General features: G+C 40.7%; 1 protein-coding gene and 1 long non-coding RNA gene across 2 annotated transcripts; one reads left to right on the forward strand and one right to left on the reverse strand.

Annotated features, from left to right (window-relative positions):
• The first annotated feature begins 724 nt into the window (after positions 1-724).
• On the forward strand, positions 725-3,013 carry LOC146668714 (uncharacterized). The gene is made up of 4 exons (XR_014911999.1): positions 725-853; positions 1,221-1,373; positions 1,737-1,824; positions 2,411-3,013. It is a non-coding gene; the product is annotated as an uncharacterized LOC146668714 (long non-coding RNA).
• Positions 3,014-14,120: 11,107 nt separating this feature from the next.
• LOC146668715 (uncharacterized) lies at positions 14,121-17,325 on the reverse strand. Its single transcript, XM_085408854.1, has 4 exons — positions 16,887-17,325; positions 16,315-16,656; positions 15,132-16,236; positions 14,121-14,134 (listed from the first exon to the last, which is right to left on the reverse strand). The coding sequence occupies exons 1-4, from the start codon at positions 17,289-17,291 to the stop codon at positions 14,121-14,123; spliced, it is 1,866 nt and encodes a 621-aa protein (XP_085264980.1). The 5' UTR covers positions 17,292-17,325.
• Between the last annotated feature and the right edge of the window lie 7,091 nt (positions 17,326-24,416).

A 24,416-nucleotide genomic window follows, 5' to 3' on the forward strand; every position in this document is an offset into this window, starting at 1 on the left:
ACAATGACCCGGTTCATTACCAAGATCTAATGATGGACTTATTGGTAATGTTTGGGGTGATCTACACACTACACTACTACTACACTGAAAAAAAGGGACTGGCCATCTCTTGGATTTATGTAAGCATCTTGCATGTATTTAACACAATTGCCTCATGTTTTAAAGATAAATGTAACTATATAGTGTAAAAACTACATGATATGCAGAAAGGGTGTATTAAATTGTTCATATCATGTTCAGGTGAAGTAAGTCAATAAGATAGCAACGTTAAATCTCGTGAAACCACGCGTGATTTCATCTCGCGGGCTTTGGATCGTGGTTTAAAAAATGCATCCATCTCAGTCAAGTCGAGCAGCCAACTCTACGTTTTTTGGTATGTCTTGATTTTTTGAATTAATGTTTACCATATTTCAGCCAAATGTAGTTAAACGTCTAGAGTGCCGCCATGTAACATGCTAAAAAAGAGCCGTTAGCTGATTTGCTGTTTTATCTGTTGTCAAAGAATTGGCGCTTTTTCATTTGAATTTGTCTTTGGCACAAGAGCCGTAATATCACATTAAACCTAATTACGAGGCACTCTCAACATAATTTGGTTTTCTGTGTGAATAGATTTGCCAACTGACTCTTCAGTTACATTGTGTATTTACTGCACCGTGGTGTTAGTGAGATTTTGGACATTGAACAGCTTAAGCTAATATCATCAGTGGCATTATGCTAGCTTACATCCCTACCCCTCCTGCCCTCACCTGCTGTCCGTTTGTTTTTGGGTTTTTTTTGCTGCACATTGAGAGATGACCTCTATTCTGCATTTCACCAGGAGTCAGCTGATGGATTGTGGGTTCAAGGTGTTATGGTAAGAAAGTATATTCTATTTTCGCTTAAGGTTTCTGTAACTTAATTATAATAGATTTTTTATAGTTATTAGGTGCATGCATACTCAAATAGACCACCCTATTAATACAACTGAGAAATCCAAAATCTGCCATAGGTTTAACCTGTATGTATTGTCAGAAAGGTGATTACTGGACTCACATTAATGCACACTTGAACTAAAATGAGGTTGTAACTTGTGGGTTCTTGGGTTGCAAATCAGAAACAAACATCTTTGGATTTTTTTAATCCCATAAGATCTGGAAACACAGTTTTTATTCAACAAAACATTGCTGATTAACCAAGCACAGTGCCTGCTGTTATTTCAAAATAATTTTATGTCATTTTAGATGAAATGCAGCATTCCAGTGCATCCCAACCATGCCTTTACAGTCAAGGTTTCTGACGGAGCTGAGTTTCTCTCTGACAGTCTGCTGAAAGTGTTTGCAAAGTGATCGGGGGAACAGGGCACAAAGCTAAAGGATGTAGCTGCCATGATGACAGTAAGAACTTTAAAATTCTTTAACTACAAAGTGTATATGTATTGCATTAGGTCAGTAAAAGATTTTTATGCTGCATCCATTGAAACAGTCAACTATTACCCGTGAGTACTGATTCCACCGAAAGGATGCCATAATTTTCGTTATGCATTTACTGGCCCACTGAGAAAAATTTATCTTTTTAAAAAAAAATAAATGTTCTGGAAACTATATATCCATAAAGTTGATGTCAAACAGGAACTTTTGATATTTCTTTGTAGATGCTGGTGTTGCATGTTGACTGGTTTAAGTTTTTGTCTGGGATCATTTTCTTCTGTGCTACTGAAAAGTTCACAAATCTCTGTTTTCTTTGTTATAATACTTTAGGATGACATTAATGCTCGAAGGGAGTCTCATCAAAGTGCTCCGCATCTGTGTGAAAGACAATTGCAACATCTTGGTGCAGGAGTTCATGGTGAGTGTTTTATGAGTAGATTGTGGCTTTGCAACTTTTAAAAATGCATTTAGTTATCCACTTGATCCTCATTGGACTGGTTAGGACCAGTAGTCCTCTTTAATAATTTGAAGTTCACATGAGGCCTGGTAGTGAACTCGGCCGCCCCCCCTTGAGGCCCCACCCCCCTATATTAGGGGTCACATCAGTGTGAAAAAACTTTAAATTTGTCATTCTAGTGAACAAAGGAAAATCCCCCCAATATTTAGCTTTTGTTTGAAAAAAAAAAAAAAAAGACCAACAGCTAACCAAATTGTGGGGCTGAAAGTCTAAATTCTAACATCTTCTGAGTGACATAACCTGGATTTCTGATGGGCCGGTGTCTTTCTAACAAAAACTAATGTAAAGCATTTGAAATTATTATGTTTTTCACTCTGTCTTAGAAACTCTGTTAGACCATGAATGGCAGCATGGCAGGCAACTCTTTGGCTATAGCTATTTACTATGTTGCTTGCATTGGTTTAAATTACTCTAACATTAGAACTGGTAGATTCAAAAGAGATGAGTTTAAAAAGGAATCTTAAAGAAATGTTTTGTGTTTAACCAGGACTTGACTGAGGCCACTGCACAGATTGAGAAAACCACAATGAACATCTGTCTCCAGAGGATGCACCAGGCAATGACTTTTCTGATGTTGGCATCATCATCGAGGGTATAGTAGTTCTTCAAGATCTGGATAACGTGACCTTTGCAGTAGCCATGCTGTTTGGACCTTTTTTATTCCTTCAATATGAGTTACCCATCACAACTCTGCTACACTTTTGAGGTGATTCAAAGGGTGGTAATGGAGTTGGATGCAACTCAGCTCTCAAGAAAAACTCACAACTAAGACAAAACTGCTCCTGCAACGAAGCTCACTGTTATGCATGCAAGCTGATCAGCTCTAGGTGAGAGGACATTTAAATCTCACACTTGTTCTGCTGCATTTTTGAAGCTCAATTCCAGGAACAGATCGCAGGGTTCATTTTTATATACTCTGCAACTGCCATGAGGACGAGCCGTTTTTGTTGTTGTTGTTTGTTTTTCCTTTTGCTCTGTACAGCATTTTGGCAGCATTTTTAAATTTCTCTTTGTATTTTTTCTTTCTTTTACTAGTGAAGAGATGTAGCATGAACAGTTATGCAGTCTAAATATCCCATATGGGTCGTGTGAAATGTTATTTTCAGTTTCATTCAGTTGAAGTAAAGAACGTTGAATATTTCTAAGTGTGCTGTTTTGAACCAAGATGTCACAGTATGATCAGTGCTGTAATTTTTGACAGTCACTGTATCAATGTTATTTTTGCATCTCTTGAATAAAGGTTTTGACCTGCAAGTGCTAATTTCTTTAGTTATTGGGGTAAAATGGGTAATGTTAATAGGAAGGTGTTTGCCAATTCAGTAACCTAATTTAATGTTAATGGAAACTAACATTACCTCAAATTGTTTAGTTATAATTGTTGTTTAACTGAATCTTGACGTCAGAGGCCTTAAATAGAATGTTTTGATTTGTTCTTTCCCAACATTTTTCAAAAGAAACAGTCTAATTTCTTTGCTGTGATTGATTCCAGAGAACACGGAAGAACTGACATTATTTAACTGTTGATTTATGTAGATTCAGTGGAGGAGTAATGTCAGTTTAATTCTTTACCTACTGTCAATGCAGTGAAATTAGACATTTTGTTTTGAAAGGTTACTGGTGGATGCCAGCAACCATCTTGGAAGAGAACAATACAATCTGTTATAAGGCCTCCATTTGAAAATTGTATATTTGATGCTAGAATATAATAGCAAAATGTAATTTGAAGATAACATGTAGCATTTAAGTGACCAAGTAGTATTGGGTAAAAGTTATTGAATGGTGTTGGGATAAAGTGAGAAAATTGTGAAGGATTAAAATATTTCAAGAGCTCAAATTACTTCATCAAAACATGTTTAAGTCACATTTTATCAACACAAATTGCACAGGTTTATTGAACATGAATAAATTGTGTTAATTTAACTCAATTGTTTAAGTTGCTGCCAAAGCAAAACATCTGTGTGCAACAAATGTCCACCATTGAATTAAGTAAATCCAACAACATATTTTTTTCAGTGTACTATTACCTCAAGGGATAGAACAACACTGCATTAATTCAAAGTACAGTGGTCTGGAAGCAGGTGAACTGCAAGACTGGACAAGACTGGATGATGGTGGGGTTTGTTGTTGTTGGATTTTTTTTTCTGATACTCACTGTTTTGAATGTAAATGTTAACATAGCAGGTATAGAAAATTAAATTAAATTAAATTAAATTAAATTGGAATTAAAATGCAAGTGTCAAATATAACTAAAATATTGAAGTTCTGATGAGCTGATAAGTTCTGATAACACATTGTTTAGGAGTGGGGTGTTACCGTGCATATAACTGAAAAGCTGGTTTTTGAAACATTTAATCAAAAAATAAAAAAACACACCAGATGAGACATGCATCTGTAAAGTGAAGTTTCAAAAGAGGATTTATCTTATATCAGTATTTCTAAAAGGGAGAATATATCCGTCTTACATTATCATATGTATTTGGATCCCAAATTAGGTCTTTTAACCTCCAAGAAAATAGTGGTGGAATAATGGTCCCACCCATGTGTAAGTGCAATATTTTGCTTACACATAATCCAGAAATGTTCATTTATTAACAATGCAGTAACATTACAATATAAGTTTGGCACGTTAAATTATCCCTGTAGAATCTATAAAGGTAACACCACTGAAACGCTCCCAAGTCTATTTTGGATAAACTGCCTCAATAATGGCCTGAATAAAATTATTCAACTTTGTGGATGAGAAAACTTGGCATCCAGCAGACTGGTAATATTAAGTGCCTCTCCCAGAGTGCAACTGTACTTGCAGTTCTGAATAACACTATAGCCCTCTCTCTGTCTCTCCACTGCACTGTTCAAAGGCCTTATTCAGTGTTCCAAACACTTCTCTTGCCTAGTACTAAATCATCACTGCGGGTGTGTCATGTTTTCAATTTAAAAATGCATGTGCTCCACCCACACTACCATCATTACACTCACACTCTGAGAAAGACAAAAATGCTCTTGGACTCATATAACTCACACACTTACAGACACACACATACTCCATAGCTATTACTGATGCTTAGAGTGGAAGCATTCGTTTCAGTAATAACCTTACATTTTGTAGAGGGACCATAATTTACAGACCATACATAAAGACTTGTCAGAAACCCAAATGAATACTTAGTGCTTCAGCCCAGTGCTTTATCATGTCACTGATAAACACAGGAATAATCTGATTCTGTAATAAGGTGCTAGTGTCCAGTGGATAGCACATGCACATTAAAGCACCCATATGTCCACACTCACTCTCAAAACTGCATGTGCAGTAGACATTCAAGCACAACGCTTAGCATATAGTACTAAAGTCATGGTATGAGCTAGGAAGCACAGAAAGACAGGTGGGTGTGTGGAGTATGTATAAAAGTAAAGTAAAGTAAAATTTTATTTATATAGCACCTTTCAAGATAAAATCACAAAGTGCTTTACAAAGGCAGAAAACCGACATTAAAATCTAAAACAAAACAAAATCAACCAAAAGCAAGTTTAAACAGATACGTTTTAAACTGCTTTTTAAAAGACATGACTGAGTCCACAGATCTCAAACTTAAAGGGAGCGAGTTCCAGAGTCTGGGAGCCACTGATACAAATGCTCTGTCACCTTTTGTTTTTAACCTTGTATGCTGGACAACCAGCAACCCCTGGTCACAAGACCTCAGGGACCTGCTGAGGTGATAAGAAAGAAGAAGATCACTTATGTAAGTTGGAGCTACACCGTGCAGAGCCCTATAAGTCATGATTATTATCTTAAAATGGACCCTGAACTTGACAGGGAGCCAATGCAGTTGAATCAGCAGGGGAGTGGCATGGGAGTATTTGTGATGCTTTATCAGAAGCCTAGCACCAGCATTTTGAACACCCTGCAGTCGTTCCAGGGAGGCAGTACTTAAGCAAGTAAACAAGGAATTACAATAGTCTAAGCGAGATGAAACAAAAACATGAATAATCATTTCCAATTCGGAACGTGACACAAAGGGACTCAGCTTAGCAATATTTCTTAAATGGTAAAAACAAGAGCAAACCAAGGATTTAACGTGTGTCCCCAGCATCAGAGCTGGATCAAATGTAACACCAAGGTTCCTAATGGAGGATTTAATATAAGAAGCAAGAGGGCCTAGATTTTTAACCACGAGGGGAACAAATTTCTCAGGAGCAAAGACAATGACTTCTGTTTTATCAGCATTTAGTTGAAGGTAATTACCAGCCATCTAATCTCTAACGGAATCTAAGCAGGACTGCAAGATTTGGAGCTTAGAAACATCAGGTGGCTTAAAAGAGATATATAGCTGAATATCATCTGCACAACAATGATATGAAATATCAGAGAAAGAGCTAAGAAGTTGCAGAAGAGGGAGTAAATACAACAAAAGTAATAACGGTCCCAAGACAGAGCCCTGAGGCACCCCATAGGCAAGAGAGCTGACGGAGGATCTGAACTTAGAGGTAGCCACAGAGAAAGATCGAGTTGACAAATAGCATTTAAACCATTCCAATGCGGTACCCGATACACCCATGAGATGAATGTTATGTTCATCTAGAACAACTGTGAGTTGCTTGGCCACAACCTTTTCTAAAATCTTGGCAATAAAAGGCAATTTTGAGATATGTCTGTAACTGGAAAGCAAAGAAGGATCAAGTTTAGGCTTTTTTAAAAGTGGGTGAATGACAGCACTTTTACAGTAAGGGACCTAACTAGAGAGTAGAGATGCATTAATAATTTTAAGAACACTAGGACCAATAGACTCAAAAACATTTTTAAACAAAGACTCAGATAAAATATCAAGGGGGCAAGAGGATGATCTAATTGAAGTAACCAGCTTCAACAACTCAGGTAAAGACACTGGTAAAAATCTTTCAAATATGACAGGCTTAAGTAAAATCGGAACAGGCAAATTGTACATGGAGGGAGAGATGTTGCTCCTTACATTGCTAACCTTTTCAACAAAAAAGGAAAGAAAATTTTCACAGTCTTCATTCGAAGAAATTGGGACAGCAGCAGAAGCCGGAGCAACAATATCCCTAATAGTGTCAAATAAAACCTTAGGGTTACCTCTGCTCCTAGAGACTAGGTTTGAAAAATAAGCAGCCCTTGCATCACAAATTGAAGCATTAAAGGAAACTAGGACTTGTGGCTGACCTCAGTTCTGGCAAATAATCTTGTGACTCAGGATTTGAAAACAGGGGTTTGCCCAGGCCATGTTTGGTAAGAAAGGAGAACTGCTAACCAAAAATGGGGATTGTCAGATAGTAGAAAGATTAAATTGAGGGACTTATGAACAGATCAAAATATCTGCTGTGGAGAATGCAGAGACTGAACACTCATGGGGAAGACACATGGGGGAGGGCACAGCTCTTTCATGTTGTACAGATGTCTGAGAGACTACCAGCAGAATGGCAGACCAGGGTGATGTTCCCCAATTTCAAAAATTGAACGTGTTCCACATTGCTAAGCCTACCGTTCTTCCAGAGTGTTGGAAATTAGACCAACCATTAAGCAGGAATAGCATTTTGTCCTGGCTGTGAAACAATGAACACGAATTTCACCCATGCAGGACTGCTGGAGAGATCATTGGAGTTTGACCATGTCGTCAACATCTCTTTCACAGAATTGCAAAAAATGGGGTGTGCTGTGAAAATATGTGGTTCTGGATTTGCTGGTACAGTCAAAATGAGAGCTGTGTCTGCATTCTTGGCACAAAGTCAGGAATGCTTTTTTGGAAGTATTGCACTCCTCTAGGCTTGACCCTTTTCTCCAATCATATTTGTAATATTCAAGGACAGAATCTTAAGGTGGGAAAAATATGTCCTCTTCGGAAATTTCAGAATAGCATTCCTGTTTATTGCAGATGATGCGGTTTTGTTGGCTTCATTGGTGCTTGACCTTCAGCAAACAGCTGAATGGTTTGCAAGTGATTGTGAAATCCCTAGAATGAGACTTAGCACCTACAGTAGCTGGGACATCTGGTTAGGATGTCTCCTAACTGCCTCCACTTGGAGTTTTTCCGAATACATAGGGAAGACCCAGAACCCAGGTTTATATACCTTGTTTGACTTTGGAATGACTTGACTGAGAACATAAATGTGTTGCTGTGGGGAAAGATGTCTGGAATACCTTGCTTAACCTGCTGCCATTGTGACCCAACTTTAAATATGTGGAAGCTAATAAATGGATGTATAATACTATAACAATAATACACTAGTTCTATTTCTAAGTCTGTTTTAAAATTCTTCAGCTCCACAGTGTGGATATAAAGTAACAACCTACAAGTATTAACTGATGTATCAGCTCTGCTGCAGTGTCCTCTGCAAACCAGATTTTTAAAAAAGTTTTTAATTAATGTGTATTTCTTAGCTCTCTAAAATTTCAATTTTTATGTATTTTGTGTGATAGCTGGGGTCCTCACTTTTAGTAGCAAAACAGAAAGTTTTCTGCTAAATGTATAACAATGCCTTCTATAACTGAAGTCACTGTTGACTACACTTTTATTCTTTAAAATATCAGGTAATCTAACAAGACTTCAATTCAAATAACTAATTAACAGTGTTAGAAACTGGCACTGTGAGTGGTCACTGCATAGTACCAGGTGCAAATTAACTTGCAGTGCGACTTTGTGGTGTTAGAATGGCTTAAATGAGATGTTCAAAACTTGGTGTTTTGTGTCAAGAAATCCAGCCTGTCTTTGAAAGATTATATAATTGCGTAAAAGTTATGAATATAATCTTCGTATTTGTAGCCAGGTGGAAGGTCGGTATTATTGGACATGCCACTGGATGGCGCTGTTTCTTTTGGGGTACCTCTGAGAGAGCAAGGGATGATGGGGATCTACAGAGACATTCACAGAAGTGCTAGCTTGCATTGGTGTAATGTGGGTGTGCAATGCCGTTTTTTGCTGCGTGGTCTGTTTTAAAAGCAAAGTGTGGAACAGTTAAGGCACCAGGAGTTTCTGCAACCGATTTCGCCATTCATCTCAGAGGGATCTGTATTCCGGTTTCTGCTGGATTAATGCACTGTTTCTTTGGCTCTCGGAGGAGGCGGACACACTTTTTCTCCTCACCCTTATCTTTCCTGCTTATGTCCTTGTCTAGTCTTGTGTTTTTTTTTTGTATTTTCCCTGGAACATTCTCTCACATCTTGGGACCCCTTCTGTTTAACATCTACATGCTCCCACTGGCACAGATTATAAACAACAACAAAATAAACTATCACAGCTATGCAGATGACACACAAATATATATCACAATGTCACCAGGAGACCGAGGCCCTGTACAGGCTCTTGGTAAATGCATTGAGGAAATCAATGACTGGTTGTGCCACAATTTTCTCCAGCTAAACAAAAACAAAACTGAGGTAATAGTCTTTGGCGCCAAAGAAAAACGATTACAGGTCACCAGAGAACTTCAATCTATACATCTAAAAACCACAAACCAGGCGAGAAATTTGGGTGTAGTGATGGATGCAGACCTAAACTTAGAAAAACACATTAAGACAATAACAAAGTCAGCTTACTATCACCTCAAGAATATATCAAGGATAAAAGATCTGATGTCTCAACAGGACCTGGAAAAACTAGTCCATGCATTCATCTTTAGTAGGCTTGATTACTGTAACAGCATCTTTACAGGTCTACCTAAAAAATCAGTCAGACAACTACAGCTCATTCAGAACTCTGCTGCTCGAGTCCTCACTAAGACCAAAAAAGTGGACCACATCAGTCCAGCTCTGAGGTCCTTACACTGGCTGCCTGTCCGTCAGAGGATAGACTTTAAAGTTCTGATGCTGGCCTATAAAGCTCTGAATGGTTTAGGACCAAAATACATCAATGACCTCCTGACCCAGTATGAACCATCCAGATCCCTCAGGTCATCTGGATCCGGTCTTTTATCAGTTCCCAGAGTCAGAACCAGACACGGAGAAGCTGCATTCAGCTTTTATGCTCCTTATATCTGGAACAAACTCCCAGAAAGCCTCAGATCAGCTGAAACACTCAGTTTATTTAAATCCAGGTTGAAGACTCACCTGTTCTCAGCTGCATTTGAATAAAGCACCAAATCCACACTTTAAGCTTAAATTTCAAAACTTACATTTAACTACTGATTTTATCTACTGTTCTGATTTTATCTGTTTTGATTTTATATACTGTTGTTTGTTTGTTTGTTTGTTAATTAGTTAGTTAGTTTATTTGCTTGTTTTATTCAATTTTAAATCATGCTTTTTATTTGTTCTTGTTTCTAATGTCTCTGTAAAGCACTTTGAATCACCTTGTTGTTGAATTGTGCTATACAAATAAACTTGCCTTGCCTTGCCTTGCCACAGTCTGTTCTCTAAAACCTAAAAGAGGAATTATGGATTGGATCAACTGGTCCTTAAATGCAATTGACACCCCTTTCTCAACGAGAAGTTTGGGCTTAGGTGAGCCTGAGTGCTGAAGATATCTACCTATTCGGAACCATGGTAACAGGGTTCTGGCTGATCGGAAATGGCTTGGCCATGGCTTATCGAAGAATTAAGAAAGCGGAACCGGCTGTTCAAACCCCCACAAGGCTGCCCGCTGGGATTGGAACGATGGGAGAGGCGTGAGTTTCTCAAAATGGGCTCATTGAGTCAGCACGGATAAGATCTTGGAGAGGCTACGGCTGCTGTGAATACTCAGAATAAGATCTCTGACTGCAGACTGGATTACATCTCAGAAGGGCTAGCCCGGAATAACATCTCTCTGGGCGCAAATTGGATGACATCTCGGGGAGGCACACTGCCGTGAGTTCTCAGAAATTGGCTCCTTGAGCACAAGAAATGACAACATCACAGAACACAAGTATGGCGAAGCTCGCGGCTCTCCAACGGGAGATTGAGAGACCAGTGTTGGACTGTAGAACTGCTTTGAAATTCATATGAGCTGTTCACACTAAAGTAAAAAATACCATCACTTATGCGGATACCCCTTTGGCGCCAGCTGCAAGCCCGGAGCTGAACAAAACACCCTGATAACGACTGTGTTTAGTCTGTTCCTTCCCATTCCATGCAAGGCCACCTGGGTTGGCTGGAAGACTGTTTACTTAGCCTGGCAGGGCGAAGGACACTGTCTCAGCTGAACTATGGACACGCACACACATACATACAGGGAGCGCAGAATTATTAGGCAAATGAGTATTTTGTCCACGTCATCCTCTTCATGCATGTTGTCTTACTCCAAGCTGTATAGGCTCGAAAGCCTACTACCAATTAAGCATATTAGGTGATGTGCATCTTTGTAATGAGAAGGGGTGTGGTCTAATGACATCAACACCCTATATCAGGTGTGCATAATTATTAGGCAACGTCCTTTCCTTTGGCAAAATGGGTCAAAAGAAGGACTTGACAGGCTCAGAAAAAGTCAAAAATAGTGAGATATCTTGCAGAGGGATGCAGCAGTCTCAAAATTGCAAAGCTTCTGAAGCGTGATCATCGAACAATCAAGCGTTTCATTCAAAATAGTCAACAGGGTTGCAAGAAGCGTGTGGAAAAACCAAGGCGCAAAATAACTGCCCATGAACTGAGAAAAGTCAAGCGTGCAGCTGCCAAGATGCCACTTGCCACCAGTTTGGCCATATTTCAGAGCTGCAACATCACTGGAGTGCCCAAAAGCACAAGGTGTGCAATACTCAGAGACATGGCCAAGGTAAGAAAGGCTGAAAGACGACCACCACTGAACAAGACACACAAGCTGAAACGTCAAGACTGGGCCAAGAAATATCTCAAGACTGGTTTTTCTAAGGTTTTATGGACCGATGAAATGAGAGCGAGTCTTGATGGGCCAGATGGATGGGCCCGTGGCTGGATTGGTAAAGGGCAGAGAGCTCCAGTCCGACTCAGACGCCAGCAAGGTGGAGGTGGAGTACTGGTTTGGGCTGGTATCATCAAAGATGAGCTTGTGGGGCCTTTTCGGGTTGAGGATGGAGTCAAGCTCAACTCCCAGTCCTACTGCCAGTTTCTGGAAGACACCTTCTTCAAGCAGTGGTACAGAAAGAAGTCTGCATCCTTCAAGAAAAACATGATTTTCATGCAGGACAATGCTCCATCACAAGTACTCCACAGCGTGGCTGGCAAGAAAAGAAGAAAAACTAATGACATGGCCACCTTGTTCACCTGATCTGAACCCCATTGAGAACCTGTGGTCCATCATCAAATGTGAGATTTACAAGGAGGGAAAACAGTACACCTCTCTGAACAGTGTCTGGGAGGCTGTGGTTGCTGCTGCACGCAATGTTGATGGTGAACAGATCAAAACACTGACAGAATCCATGGATGGCAGGCTTTTGAGTGTCCTTGCAAAGAAAGGTGGCTATATTGGTCGCTGATTTGTTTTTGTTTTGTTTTTGAATGTCAGAAATGTATATTTGTGAATGTGGAGATGTTATATTGGTTTCACTGGTAAAAATAAATAATTGAAATGGGTATATATTTGTTTTTTGTTAAGTTGCCTAATAATTATGCACAGTAATAGTCACCTGCACACACAGATATCCCCCTAAAATAGCTAAAACTAAAAACAAACTAAAAACTACTTCCAAAAACATTCAGCTTTGATATTAATGAGTTTTTTGGGTTCATTGAGAACATGGTATTTGTTCAATAATAAAATTATTCCTCAAAAATACAACTTGCCTAATAATTCTGCACTCCCTCTATACTGATACTGATAAGCACTCACGCACGCATCACCCTCCCTACCCCGGATCCAACGTCACCTCCAACGCTTACCTCCCCTCTGATGTGGACATCAGGTCAGTTGGAGGCGCAGTCGAAAGATTGCAGCGGTCCCAGATCAGATGTACACACTGGAACTCCTTCCCATGTTGCTGTCTGTGTTTATTGTGCTATGGTGTGTTGATATCTGTGCATTCCTGTATTATCCTTCTGTGTCACACATTTCGATGTTTTTTTTTCCTTGCTACCTAGCCTGACCTGTCTTCCCAATGTGATGTTTGTGTATTGTATGTACGGTCGGCAAGGTCTGTCATCTCGGTTGTGGGCAAAAGACCTGCAACTGACAAATAAGGGCTATCTCATCTCATCACTGTATGTATTTGAGTTCATACTTGTATTATAATATCTCTGTTGGTAAGAGGGAAAATATACCTTGTTAACTGTTTAATCTTGGCTCTGTATTTTAGCAGGAGAAACCACTACAGTTATTTTTGCACTGCTAAGTTTTTTTTGTTTCTGGATGGGTTTATATCAGTCACAAATTGATGCTAAACATCTTTGAGTTCCAGACGCTGATAAAGTTGGGAAAATAACCTGCTGTAGCAGTGGGTTACCAGTGCACAAAGCTGTCACTGGATAAGAACTGTCTGTAACAATTGTATTTTCTTATTTTTACAACCTTTTATTTTCTTCTGAGCGCTTACTTGATTATTCAGATTAAAAGAACCCCAAAGATAATCCATGTTCTGGGCTGGTTAATTTAGCCAGGCTGCATATTGATAAGTAAATATGAAGAAAACAGAATTAGTAAAAGGTAGGGATGGGTACCAGTATCCGGTGACATTATGGCACCGGTTCTGACATAAATGGTATAGTAACCAGACCGTAAAGCAGCGCACATTTCAGTGCTTTTTTTTTTACTGAGATGTCATACACTTTGGATTCTAGCCAATCATTTTATCTTTGCAAGCGTAGTAGGCGGGCCCAGGTACGTACGTTCTTTTAGAGCAGAGCCACAGATTAAAAATCCCCAAGGCGAAATGGTCAAAAGTCTGGCTGTACTTCACAGCAAAAGATGCAAACTCAGCAGTCTGCAACAAGTGCTATTATGCTGATACTGTGATACTGTGCAAAGGAGGTAACACCTCGAATCTGATGAAACACCTGGTGACGCATTGCATTTTTTAAAAAGCCGAGAAATGCACCGTATTTGATAGCTTGCTGCAAGACCTCACACCGAGCACATCTACTGCGGGTGTGGTGCCTGTTATCGACCCGGAGTTAGCAACATGATCCCGGAGAGTAGAGTCCTGGTCCCACTTTTTCGCATGTAACTACGACGGTGTTTGCTAGTACATGCATTAATTTAATAACGTGGTTAGCCTACTCAACGTAAATTACACATGGACAACATTAAGCTACTGACCCAGAGAAGAACGGCTGCTGCTGCCATCATCATCCGTCATCATTTCTGCTACACTGGCAGGGCTAGGGAAACAGATAAACATGAGAGGTTTTTGGACAAAGTTGGTGTTTTTTTCCCATTGTTTAAGCACTGCGTCCAACCAAGAGTGATACCATATATGCCCTATAGCTGCAGAAAAGGCTAACATTGTTATCTTTTTACAAAAAACAGCTAAACATGAGAGGTTTTCGGACAAAATTTGTGTTCTTGATTCTTTAAGCACCGGTTCGAGCACCGTTTAAGCACCGGCACCGTTTCAAAAGTACCGGTTTGGTACTGGTATCGGATAAAACCTAAACGATTACCATCCCTAGTAAAAGGTAAGAACAAACCTCCTAAAATAGATATATAATATTTCTGATATTCAGAAAGTACCAACAGTGCCGTCTTACTCAGGCTCATTATTTCTCAGATTAAAAAGCCAACCTGTCTTTAATTAGAAAGTGTCACGGCTGGCGGAGGGAGCCGTGTGGTGTGGAGGAAAAGGAGGACCCAAAATGCAGCAAACTGATGATACGAGTGACGTTTTATTTACAGGGTGGTAGTGGCAAAAACAGGCAATGAAGCACGAGTAATTACAAACGGAAACCTAAACTGGGAGAAACTAAGTGACAAACCTGGGACCATACAAAGGGGTGCGGGGCAGAGAGACGCAGAGACAGGAACACCATAGAACGCAGATGAATGTAGATTAACGCAGTGATACATGGATGAACGCAGACGAGCCGACGAGGAGCACAGGCAGACACCAACTACAAATACACACACCAGGTAATGAGGAAATGGCACACAGGAGGGGACACAGCTGGAACTTAATGGGCATAACGAGACACAGACCTACAAAGTAAAACAGGAAATCTAGAACCCGAACCGGACACAAGGGGGGAGGACACAGAATAACTAGAACAGAGGGAAATAGTCACAAAACACAAAACGCTGGGTCAACGACCCAGGACCATGACAGTACCCCCCCTCCAAGGGCTGGCTCCAGACAGCCCAAAACAAAAACAGATGACCAACCCAGGGCGGGCGGCGGGGGCCCAGGACGGAGGGACCAACACCGAACAAAACAAGCTCCAGCGGACCGAGGGAATTGTCCAAAACAAAAACACACATGCTGGAGTACCAGGACAAAACACAGTTCAGGAGGCCGGCCCAGAGGCTCACAGCTCAGAAGTCCAGGACAGTTTATCTTTTGAGGCCGGCCACGTCGGCGACACAGCTCCGAAAGCCGACCGAGTGGAAGGCAGCGGTGGCGGAGCGGAGGCAGTTCAGGGGGCCGACCGTGCACACGGCAGCGGCGGCGACGAGGAAACCGTTCAGGCGGCCGACCGTGCGGACAGCAACGGCGGTGACGAGGAAACAGTTCAGGCGGCCGACCGTGCGGACAGCAACGGCGGCGTCTAGGAGGTCGTCCATAGTGACGATGGCGCTCCACCAGCGGCCTGGCAGATGACCGCCGATGTCGAGGCGGCAGTTTGGGACCCGAAGGTGGCGTGGCCGTCGCAGCACCAGACGAGACCGAAGCAGAGGCCGGACCAGGCGAAGCTGAAGCAGAAGCCGGACCAGGCGATGCTGACGAGGATGCTGGAGCCGGGCCAGGCGATGCTGAAGACACGAAGGCTGGAGCCGGGCCAGGCGAGGCTGAAGACACAAAGGCTGGAGCCGGACCAGGCGAGGCTGGAGCAGAGGCCGGACCAGGCGAGGCTGGAGCAGAGGCCGGACCAGGCGACGGCGTGGGTGAAGACACAGAGGCCGCAGCTGGCGAGGATGGAGACACAGAGGCTGCAGCTGGTGGCGATGATGGGTCTTGGGTCTGGACGGGCTCCTCGGGCCCCCCAGCTGACGAGACAGGAGGCTGGCTAGGTTCTCCTGAACCTCCAGCTGACGAGTCTTGAGGCTGGACGGGCTCCTCGGGCCCTCCAGCTGGCGAAGCAGGAGGCTGGACGGGCTCCTCGGGCCCCCCAGCAGGCGAAGCAGGAGGCTGGACGGGTTCCTCGGGCCCCCCAGCAGGCGAAGCAGGAGGCTGGACGGGCTCCTCGGGCCCCCCAGCGAAAACAGTCTCTGGACCAGTGGGCACCGGGGCCCCTGGAACACACAGGTCAGAACCAGTAGGCGCACGGGCCTCTGGCAGGCACAGTTCAGAACCAGCAGGCGCACGGGCCTCTGGCAGGCACAGTTCAGAACCAGTAGGCACACGGGCCTCTGGCAGGAACAGATCAGAACCAGCAGGCGCACGGGCCTCTGGCAAACACAAGGCAGACTGCAGCTGCACAGAGCATTGACCCAGCTCAGGCAGCGACAGCCGGATACAGTCCTCAGCTGGCTTCTTAATCTCCAGGGGTCCAGAGTCGGCCGGGGGCTGGGACCCAGCCTCTGGGGAGGCCCTGGAGTGCGTCACAGTCTCTGGGCTGGCCAGCTGTTGCGGACTGACAACTGCGTTATGTGGTGTGTCTCTCTGCTTGACATGAACAGGTGTAAAACAGCGCTTTTCCGGTTGGACGGACTGGACTTGTAGTACAGGCGGAGCTGGTGTAGATGGTGGCTGAAAAGGTGGCTGAGCTGATAATAAAGCTGATGAGTCTCTTGCCAACTGAGCTATTGACTGAGCTATGGATTGTAACCAAGTGTCTAATAGGTCTGAGTGGCTAACAGAGCTAGTGGCTGCTGGGCGGCTAACTGAGCTACCTGCTGGGCAGCTGGCTCAACAAACACAGCCCCGGAATAAACAGTCATTCGAGCTGGCGAAACAGACGGAGTGTCTTTTCCACTCACCACAGCCGGCAGTTCCGAAGTCCTAATCTCCGGCTGTGGGGCGACGCGCCGACGGCGCGATCGTCGCTTCCTCCCGGGCAAAACCTCCGGCGGGCCGGGCAAAACCTCCGGCGGGCCGGGCAAAACCTCCGGCGGGCCGGGCAAAATCTCCACCGCCGGGCTGGGTTGGGAAGCGGTAGCGGCTGGTGGGTGAAGGTGCAGCTCATGAAGGAGGAAGTCCCGTGCCAGCGGGTGAAGCGAGTCTAGCAGCCAGGAGTGTGCCGAGAGTAGCTGCTGTAGCCTGGCTTCTACAGCGCGGTGGAACTCTTCTTCCTCCTGCTCGAGCCACAGGTTTACCAACCTTGCGACCGTGTCGGTTACCTCCTCCCGAAACCCCTGGGTAGGTGCGAATGCTGCTGGGTCCATGTTGGTCGGCTCGTACTGTCACGGCTGGCGGAGGGAGCCGTGTGGTATGGAGGAAAAGGAGGACCCAAAATGCAGCAAACTGATGATACGAGTGACGTTTTATTTACAGGGTGGTAGTGGCAAAAACAGGCAATGAAGCACGAGTAATTACAAACGGAAACCTAAACTGGGAGAAACTAAGTGACAAACCTGGGACCATACAAAGGGGTGCGGGGCAGAGAGACGCAGAGACAGGAACACCATAGAACGCAGATGAATGTAGATTAACGCAGTGATACATGGATGAACGCAGACGAGCCGACGAGGAGCACAGGCAGACACCAACTATAAATACACACACCAGGTAATGAGGAAATGGCACACAGGAGGGGACACAGCTGGAACTTAATGGGCATAACGAGACACAGACCTACAAAGTAAAACAGGAAATCTAGAACCCGAACCGGACACAAGGGGGGAGGACACAGAATAACTAGAACAGAGGGAAATAGTCACAAAACACAAAACGCTGGGTCAACGACCCAGGACCATGACAGAAAGTTCCAACTGCCTTTCTTATCTGTCGCTTCTTTAATCTTTTTATTATGTTCACTGACAATAGATTTTGTGCGTTTGTATGTGAAGTGTTAGGAAATGGAACATAATTATGTTATCACTGTTATAGACTCACTGCAAAAGAGTGATGGTAAGCAAAGCAGTGATAAAGTACTAAATGACAATGTTTTGTACATTTATGTGCGGTTATACTTTAATGCAAATGGTTAGACATTATACCGGTAAATCTATAACACATCAGTACTAGATAAGATAAATGGCAGAGTGGGTTTATATTGATATAGAAAAGAAAGACTATGGCTAGACAGACTGATGTATATTATTCAGATATTTCTATTTTGCGCTATTGTTTGGTGCTCTAGGTTAAAGTTTAAATATATAAGCTTTAGGTAGCACTTGCAGAAATCTTGCAGAGGAAATAGTTCATGTAATTGCCTTGATGTATATAGAATAAATATAAGAAAGAAATAAAGACATAGGTAAAGACAGGGAAGAGATGATGAAATTAGTTTAAGTAATGACGAAGTGAAAAAGGGTGCAAAGGACCTGGGAGAAAAAAAGAGAAGGGTATGTCTTAAAAAGATTAGATATAAGACCGCTGATAAGAATATCAATGGAGATGAAGCTAGGGAGGGGAGCTGAGGAAAGGTAAAATGCAACCACCTGGAAAACTTCTGACAAGTGGATGAAAGAATGAGGCAGAGAATAATGAGTAGGTGTAAGTGGAAAAGAAAAAGAAGAGTGGCTTTGGTAAGAGGTGTTTTGGTTATTTCTGTCTCAGCCTGTAATGGGATTTTTCAGCCGAACCACTGAGACCAGGCCAGATGAGCACCTATTTCACATGATGGGATTTCACATAGCTACTACCTCCACTGGAGCAGGTTCTTTCTCCACTTGTTTGATTTTGGCTTTGATTAAAAAAAAAAAATTCCCACAGTGGAGAAGTTAAATGGATGATTAGAGTAGAGTTCTGTGGAGAATAGGGAAACTGGAAGACACTGAGACACATAGGCCAAGGTAATATAGGACTTTATCTTATGATTATCATTTAGAAGTTGTACTTGGTGTTTTATGCAGTTGTGTTCTTAAGAGTGTGTTTAAGGTGAGGTACGGTTAAACAGAGAAAAGAGTCATAGCACATCGAGTCCTGTTTCTTAAAAAAACAAAACAAAACATTCTTATGTAACTATATAACTAAACTGAAATTTAAATTACTTCTCCAGTAAGTCATATACTTCCCACAATAAGGTTTGCGTGTGTCTTTTCAGATGCCATTAATCGAACTAGTGAGCTACGAGTTTTTAGTTTGGTCACGAGTTCTTGGCATTATATTTGAACAGTATCCTTAAGCACTGTTTTTCAACATGTGCAAAAAGTCTCAAGCCAGCCCTTGTTTCTTTTTATTTTGGTTCCGAGGAGCCAGTTTGGATTTTTTAAAATGCATCCTTGGCAATAGTTCTCCTAGCTTTCTGAAGATCTTTCAAAGTTTTTCTTTGGATATTGACTGTGTTTTCACTCATTTTCAGTCCAGTCCTTGTACCTGACCATTTTAAGAGAAATATTGGTATGACCATAGTTTGTAGTGCGTGCCCTTAATGGTTTTAGGAAAATAGACAAGTGGGGAACAAAAAAAGAAATGGCAGGTCTATATTTTTTTCTAAGACAACAATTGAACAATATCTGAAAGTCATGTCCTTAAGAAATAGGAAAAGGAAAATCCAGCAAAGGCCTGACACATAATGTGTGGGATGCGTTTGGCCCTTAAGTTGATCCATCTACTGATTGTCGAAGCCTCATCAGAAATGGCCTCAGTGAAAGGGTGGCTGTCAAAAGCCATTCTCAAGGAGTGAAAGAGAGAGAAAAGACTGAGATATACAATAAAAGATCAACAACAAGATCAAGAGACCTCTGCTGCTGGTGTTGGGGATCTTGTCAAAATTGATGGAAATATGAAAGCTGAAAATTACTGTTAGATTTTGATCTATCATACAATTCCAGCTTTCTAGAATGGAATATTTTGCCATTTATAGTATATTTTTATTAATGTCCACAGATGTTCTTTGAAACAATGCACCTATTTCTCATCTTCCAAGCAAAATATATTTATGTAAGAGGCAGTTCAAGACTTTTGCACAGTATTTATTTAAGCCAAACTGGAAATTCAAATGTAAACAGGTATTTCACATTTGTGCATGAATCTAATGAAATAGTGAGCGGAAGTTAAAACAAATAGCTGGTGAAAATAAAAATGTACAGCGAGACAAAACAAAAAAGCTCCCACAAAACATGAACAACAACAGATCAGTGATTCACACACTGGCACAGACAGACTTTGTTACTCTTTCAAAAGGGACTTTTCTATGATGTGGAAAATTTCTGTGACATACACAGCATACTCATATTATATTTTGCATTGCTGTTGCATTGCTGCTAGTGCAGAGGCTTGCATATTGGTAGTAAATTTCTAGAAGTGTTGACATATTTTTCTAAATCTACATATAGTGCTGCAAAAAATATATTTGTCGTTCCTTATTTATTTGTACCTTTGGCATGTACATGTTTTGGATCATCAAACAAATTTTGATTCAGTATTTCATTTTATGATTTTAAATTTAGGACTTTTTTTCTGTTTTCTTTTAGGTTTTGTTTTTATTCACAGTTTATTTTTGTTTGCAATCAGTGTTTAATTAAACTTGGGTAACAAAATCTTTTATGATTTTTGTTTTTTGCGTACTTGTCACACGTGTTTCAGAACATCAAACAAATTTTGTCACACGTTTCAGATTATCAAACAAATTTTAACATTAGAGAAAGATAAATATTAATTTTGAAAGGGGCAAATACCTTTACATTGCACTGTATGTAATTTTGTTGTTAACCGAAAAGTGGCTGCAAACAAACTTAAATTCTTAATGAAAACAAAACTTAAAAGTACTAAAATAACAAGACAATTATGGAAACTGGTTGAAGCATGCAGTACTTTTACAGTCTGCATGGTCACAACAGAGTGAAGGATATATGGAACCCTGCACAGAACCTAGTGGACCATTCCAGCATTTTATACTGGGAATCCTAGTTTCCTGATCATTTGTGATGATAGCGGATTATGCCTTTGTTAGGTAGGCCTACTTCATTTGTCTTTCAAATCGTAATGTTTTGCTGGAGAGAAAATATACTTCCCTTGAAACCTAATTGAGAATGCAGTGTAGACGTATGAGAACATAATTCTTAGAAGACAGGGTTTGCACATCAGTAAGGAATGCATGGAATTGTGAGTGTCAAGAGAGCACATTTCCCTGCAAACTAATATATCAATCCAAGCATCTAAATAGTAAGTGACTTTGTGAGTAATTTTTGCAGGTTACAAAACCACATTTCATAAACAAATCTGTCATTGCTGCTCTATCATAAGACAACCCCTCCCTTTTCCATATCTTTGTATCTTCTGCACGCAAACACAAGATAAATGCACACCAGACTTTAGGTCTCTCATTTTAAGCAATAACCTATCCCGCCATCTATATCTGCAATAGAAATCACTTCATGTTTTCTTAGTGCCTCGGCCAAACTTTAAGAGTATGAGTTGTCATTATATTAGATTACATCAGTATATTATGCCTAATTGAATTGCTTTGGTGACTGCTATACAGTCTGCACCCTCACTACTCTAATATACTATATACTGTCTTTTCACCTTTCCAAGTCAGTCATGGAAATTAGGTGATACTACAAAAAGTATAATAATTCAAACATCATCATTATTATTAGAGGTAGAAGTGATATTAGTAGTAGCATTTGTAAAGTATATTTGAAGGATTGTGATATTTGTCCAAGTATATCTCATTGAGATTTTTAACATGGATAAATAAGGTATTATATTAATAATGAAAAGATTTTATTAAAGTACAGTATCAGATAAAGGATTGCAGTGACGCTCGACTGCAATGGGTAAGCCAGTCCTGTGTAACATTTCCCTACCTTTATCTGAGAGGGATGCCAAGTTGTATGCACCACTAGGGGATCAATTAAATCTCTTTTCTCCTCTTTACACCTACAGCCATTGGTCTGGAACCTGCATTCTAATACCCCCACCTCACCCAATTAAGACCATCTTCAAATGGTTGCTTTAACCCCTCTAGCGAGGGTAAAGCTGTAGTGTCTTTCCTGAACCTCTGCGTCATCTTCCATGCTGGTAACTCCGGCCACTTGAGAGAGAGTCATAATACAAAACAAGAGGAAAATGCAATGGGGCTGGAAATGTTTTGGTATGTAGTTTGAGTTTCAGTAACGTTACAAGAAAAACTGAAACCGAACTAGATAGTCTTTGTAAAGTTACTACCCATGTTCAACTAAATTTTAAAGAGAGTTTTGGTTGGCTTTCCCATCATTTGCAGATGGAACAAAGCAACTGTATTAACACTACAATCTTTCAGCTAGGATGGCACAGTAGTTAATTTGTATTTTATTTTTTTATTGTTGTGTTGTTTTTCAGTTTGTAATTCTAAGTCATGAAACATGTATAATTACTTCATTAAGTGCCATTTTCTGCTCATATTCTTGTGAAAAAAACAATTTCTCAGCCTAAATTAAGCTTTGCAGTCAGCTTGTCTAAGACCATGCTAATTTAACATAGCAAGACAGGTAGTAATAGGACAGACTTTCATATTTGCAACTTTAAGTGCCACGATTGAAATTTAGAAAATTAAATGAAAATTTAAAATTTCATTTCTGATCAATGATACGAGACCGGTAGTTGGGAACGTACTGAATGATAGCAAAGACAGCACTTTGGGATGTGCAATTACGAAAGAATATACTTAGTAGTATGTCACTGAGATTTAAATTAAGAAAAATTATTTATTATGATTTAAAAATACATTATTTCCAGTCTGCATTGATCGCAATATGCTTAGATGGTAGATTTATTTTACCTTAAAACCCTAAAGAAAAAAAAAATCATAATCATTACAGTAATTTATAATTAAAAAATAAAGCACTAAATAATACTTACTGATGCTGCATATACTCAATGCGATAGATCTTACATTTGATCTAAAACCTCATAAAGGTGATTATATGAGAAGCAATAAAATATATTGTCACATTGTACTCTTATAGGATAAAAGGGAGAAATGGTTATTACGAATTGAAATGTGAAAACAGGTGTAATCTTAGCTTTGAAATCCATCCTACAAAGTGCAGTTCATATTTGTCTTTCTCTCACCACTGTGAGTGTCAGAGAAAACTCCAAGGCAAATTCTCAAAGGGCCATGTAAATTACTTGTGCGGTCGATGTGTGCAATGGGCCATTCACATATAAGATTTATACCTTCGGTAGTCTTAATTATGTCTACCTTTTATTTGCTCTGTAAAGCAAGAAGCACAGAAGCTTGTAACAAGCCTACCTTTCCTATTATAAATCTGCAGGATGGGATTGGTGGGTTTAGACTTATTGCCAATAGCCCTCTCTATCATTTGCTGTTCTTTTCCTATTATTACTCATGCCTTCTAACACAGTTTTTTTCATTCTTTAATCCTTTTTTCCTTCTTCCATTTTCTTGTCTCTACGCAGCCGCTTAGTCATTACATCCTTGTGGTTATCTTTGATTTCACCCTCATTCACTCATGTGAACTTATATTGATTAAATAATAAAACATATTCAGCTGGAAATATGTTAGTTGATTGGTTATATTTCATTGAAGCCAACATGATTGTTTGATCTTAGTAAACTCCTGCCTGAACAACTGAAGGAGCTACATTTTTATTTTAATTGCAGTTCTTCAACACAGATTTAAGGACAATATAAACAACTATATCTATTTTTTTTTTTTTCATAAGGCATTATGAAAAAGTTGTATTGCTATGCCCTCTCATGTCCTCATATCTTCTTCTCCTTTCTTCCATCAGCATCCATCTATTATCTCAGAAGAAAGCACATAAAGCTGAACTTGGCATTTTTAAAAAGAAAAGGTCACTAAAAGCTTGTTCAAAGTGACTTATAACTCAACTCACAATAACCCATCACTCTCACTGATATGTGGGTTTTGACATTTACATTTTTAACATTAATTCCACTAGACCTTAGTGATGTTTCCGATAGACTGGGAAAAGAAGTAAAACAGTTATCTTTGCCATGGTATGGTTCACATTTACTGGTACCAGAATTCTGGTTCATTTACTGGTTCATTCTGGTACATTTACTGGTACCAGAATGATTTTTGTTTTGAGTAAGTGTGCAGAATTGGTTACCCTGTTACCACAATTTCTGGTTAAGGGAGACCCTCAATATTTGCCTATCAATCAGCATCTGTTGGTAACAGAGATGGGTAGTAACTGTAATCCGATTACTTTTTTCAAGTAACTAGTAGAGATGGACCGATCCGATATTACGTATCGGTATCGGTCCGATACTGACCTAAATGACTGGATCGGATATCGGAGAAAAATAAAAAATGTAATCCGATCCATTAAATATCACGAAAGCACCTCACAAAACTTGCAACACGCTGTAACTCACCTCAGAACGTTAGCATGTCGGAGCAGTATGCATCACGTGATAGAGCGGCTGT

Source organism: Rhamphochromis longiceps, linkage group LG6, assembly GCF_057381845.1.
Source record: "Rhamphochromis longiceps isolate RC_006_pf linkage group LG6, R_longiceps_female_GT1.1, whole genome shotgun sequence".
In the NCBI taxonomy this organism is placed as follows: domain Eukaryota; kingdom Metazoa; phylum Chordata; class Actinopteri; order Cichliformes; family Cichlidae; genus Rhamphochromis; species Rhamphochromis longiceps.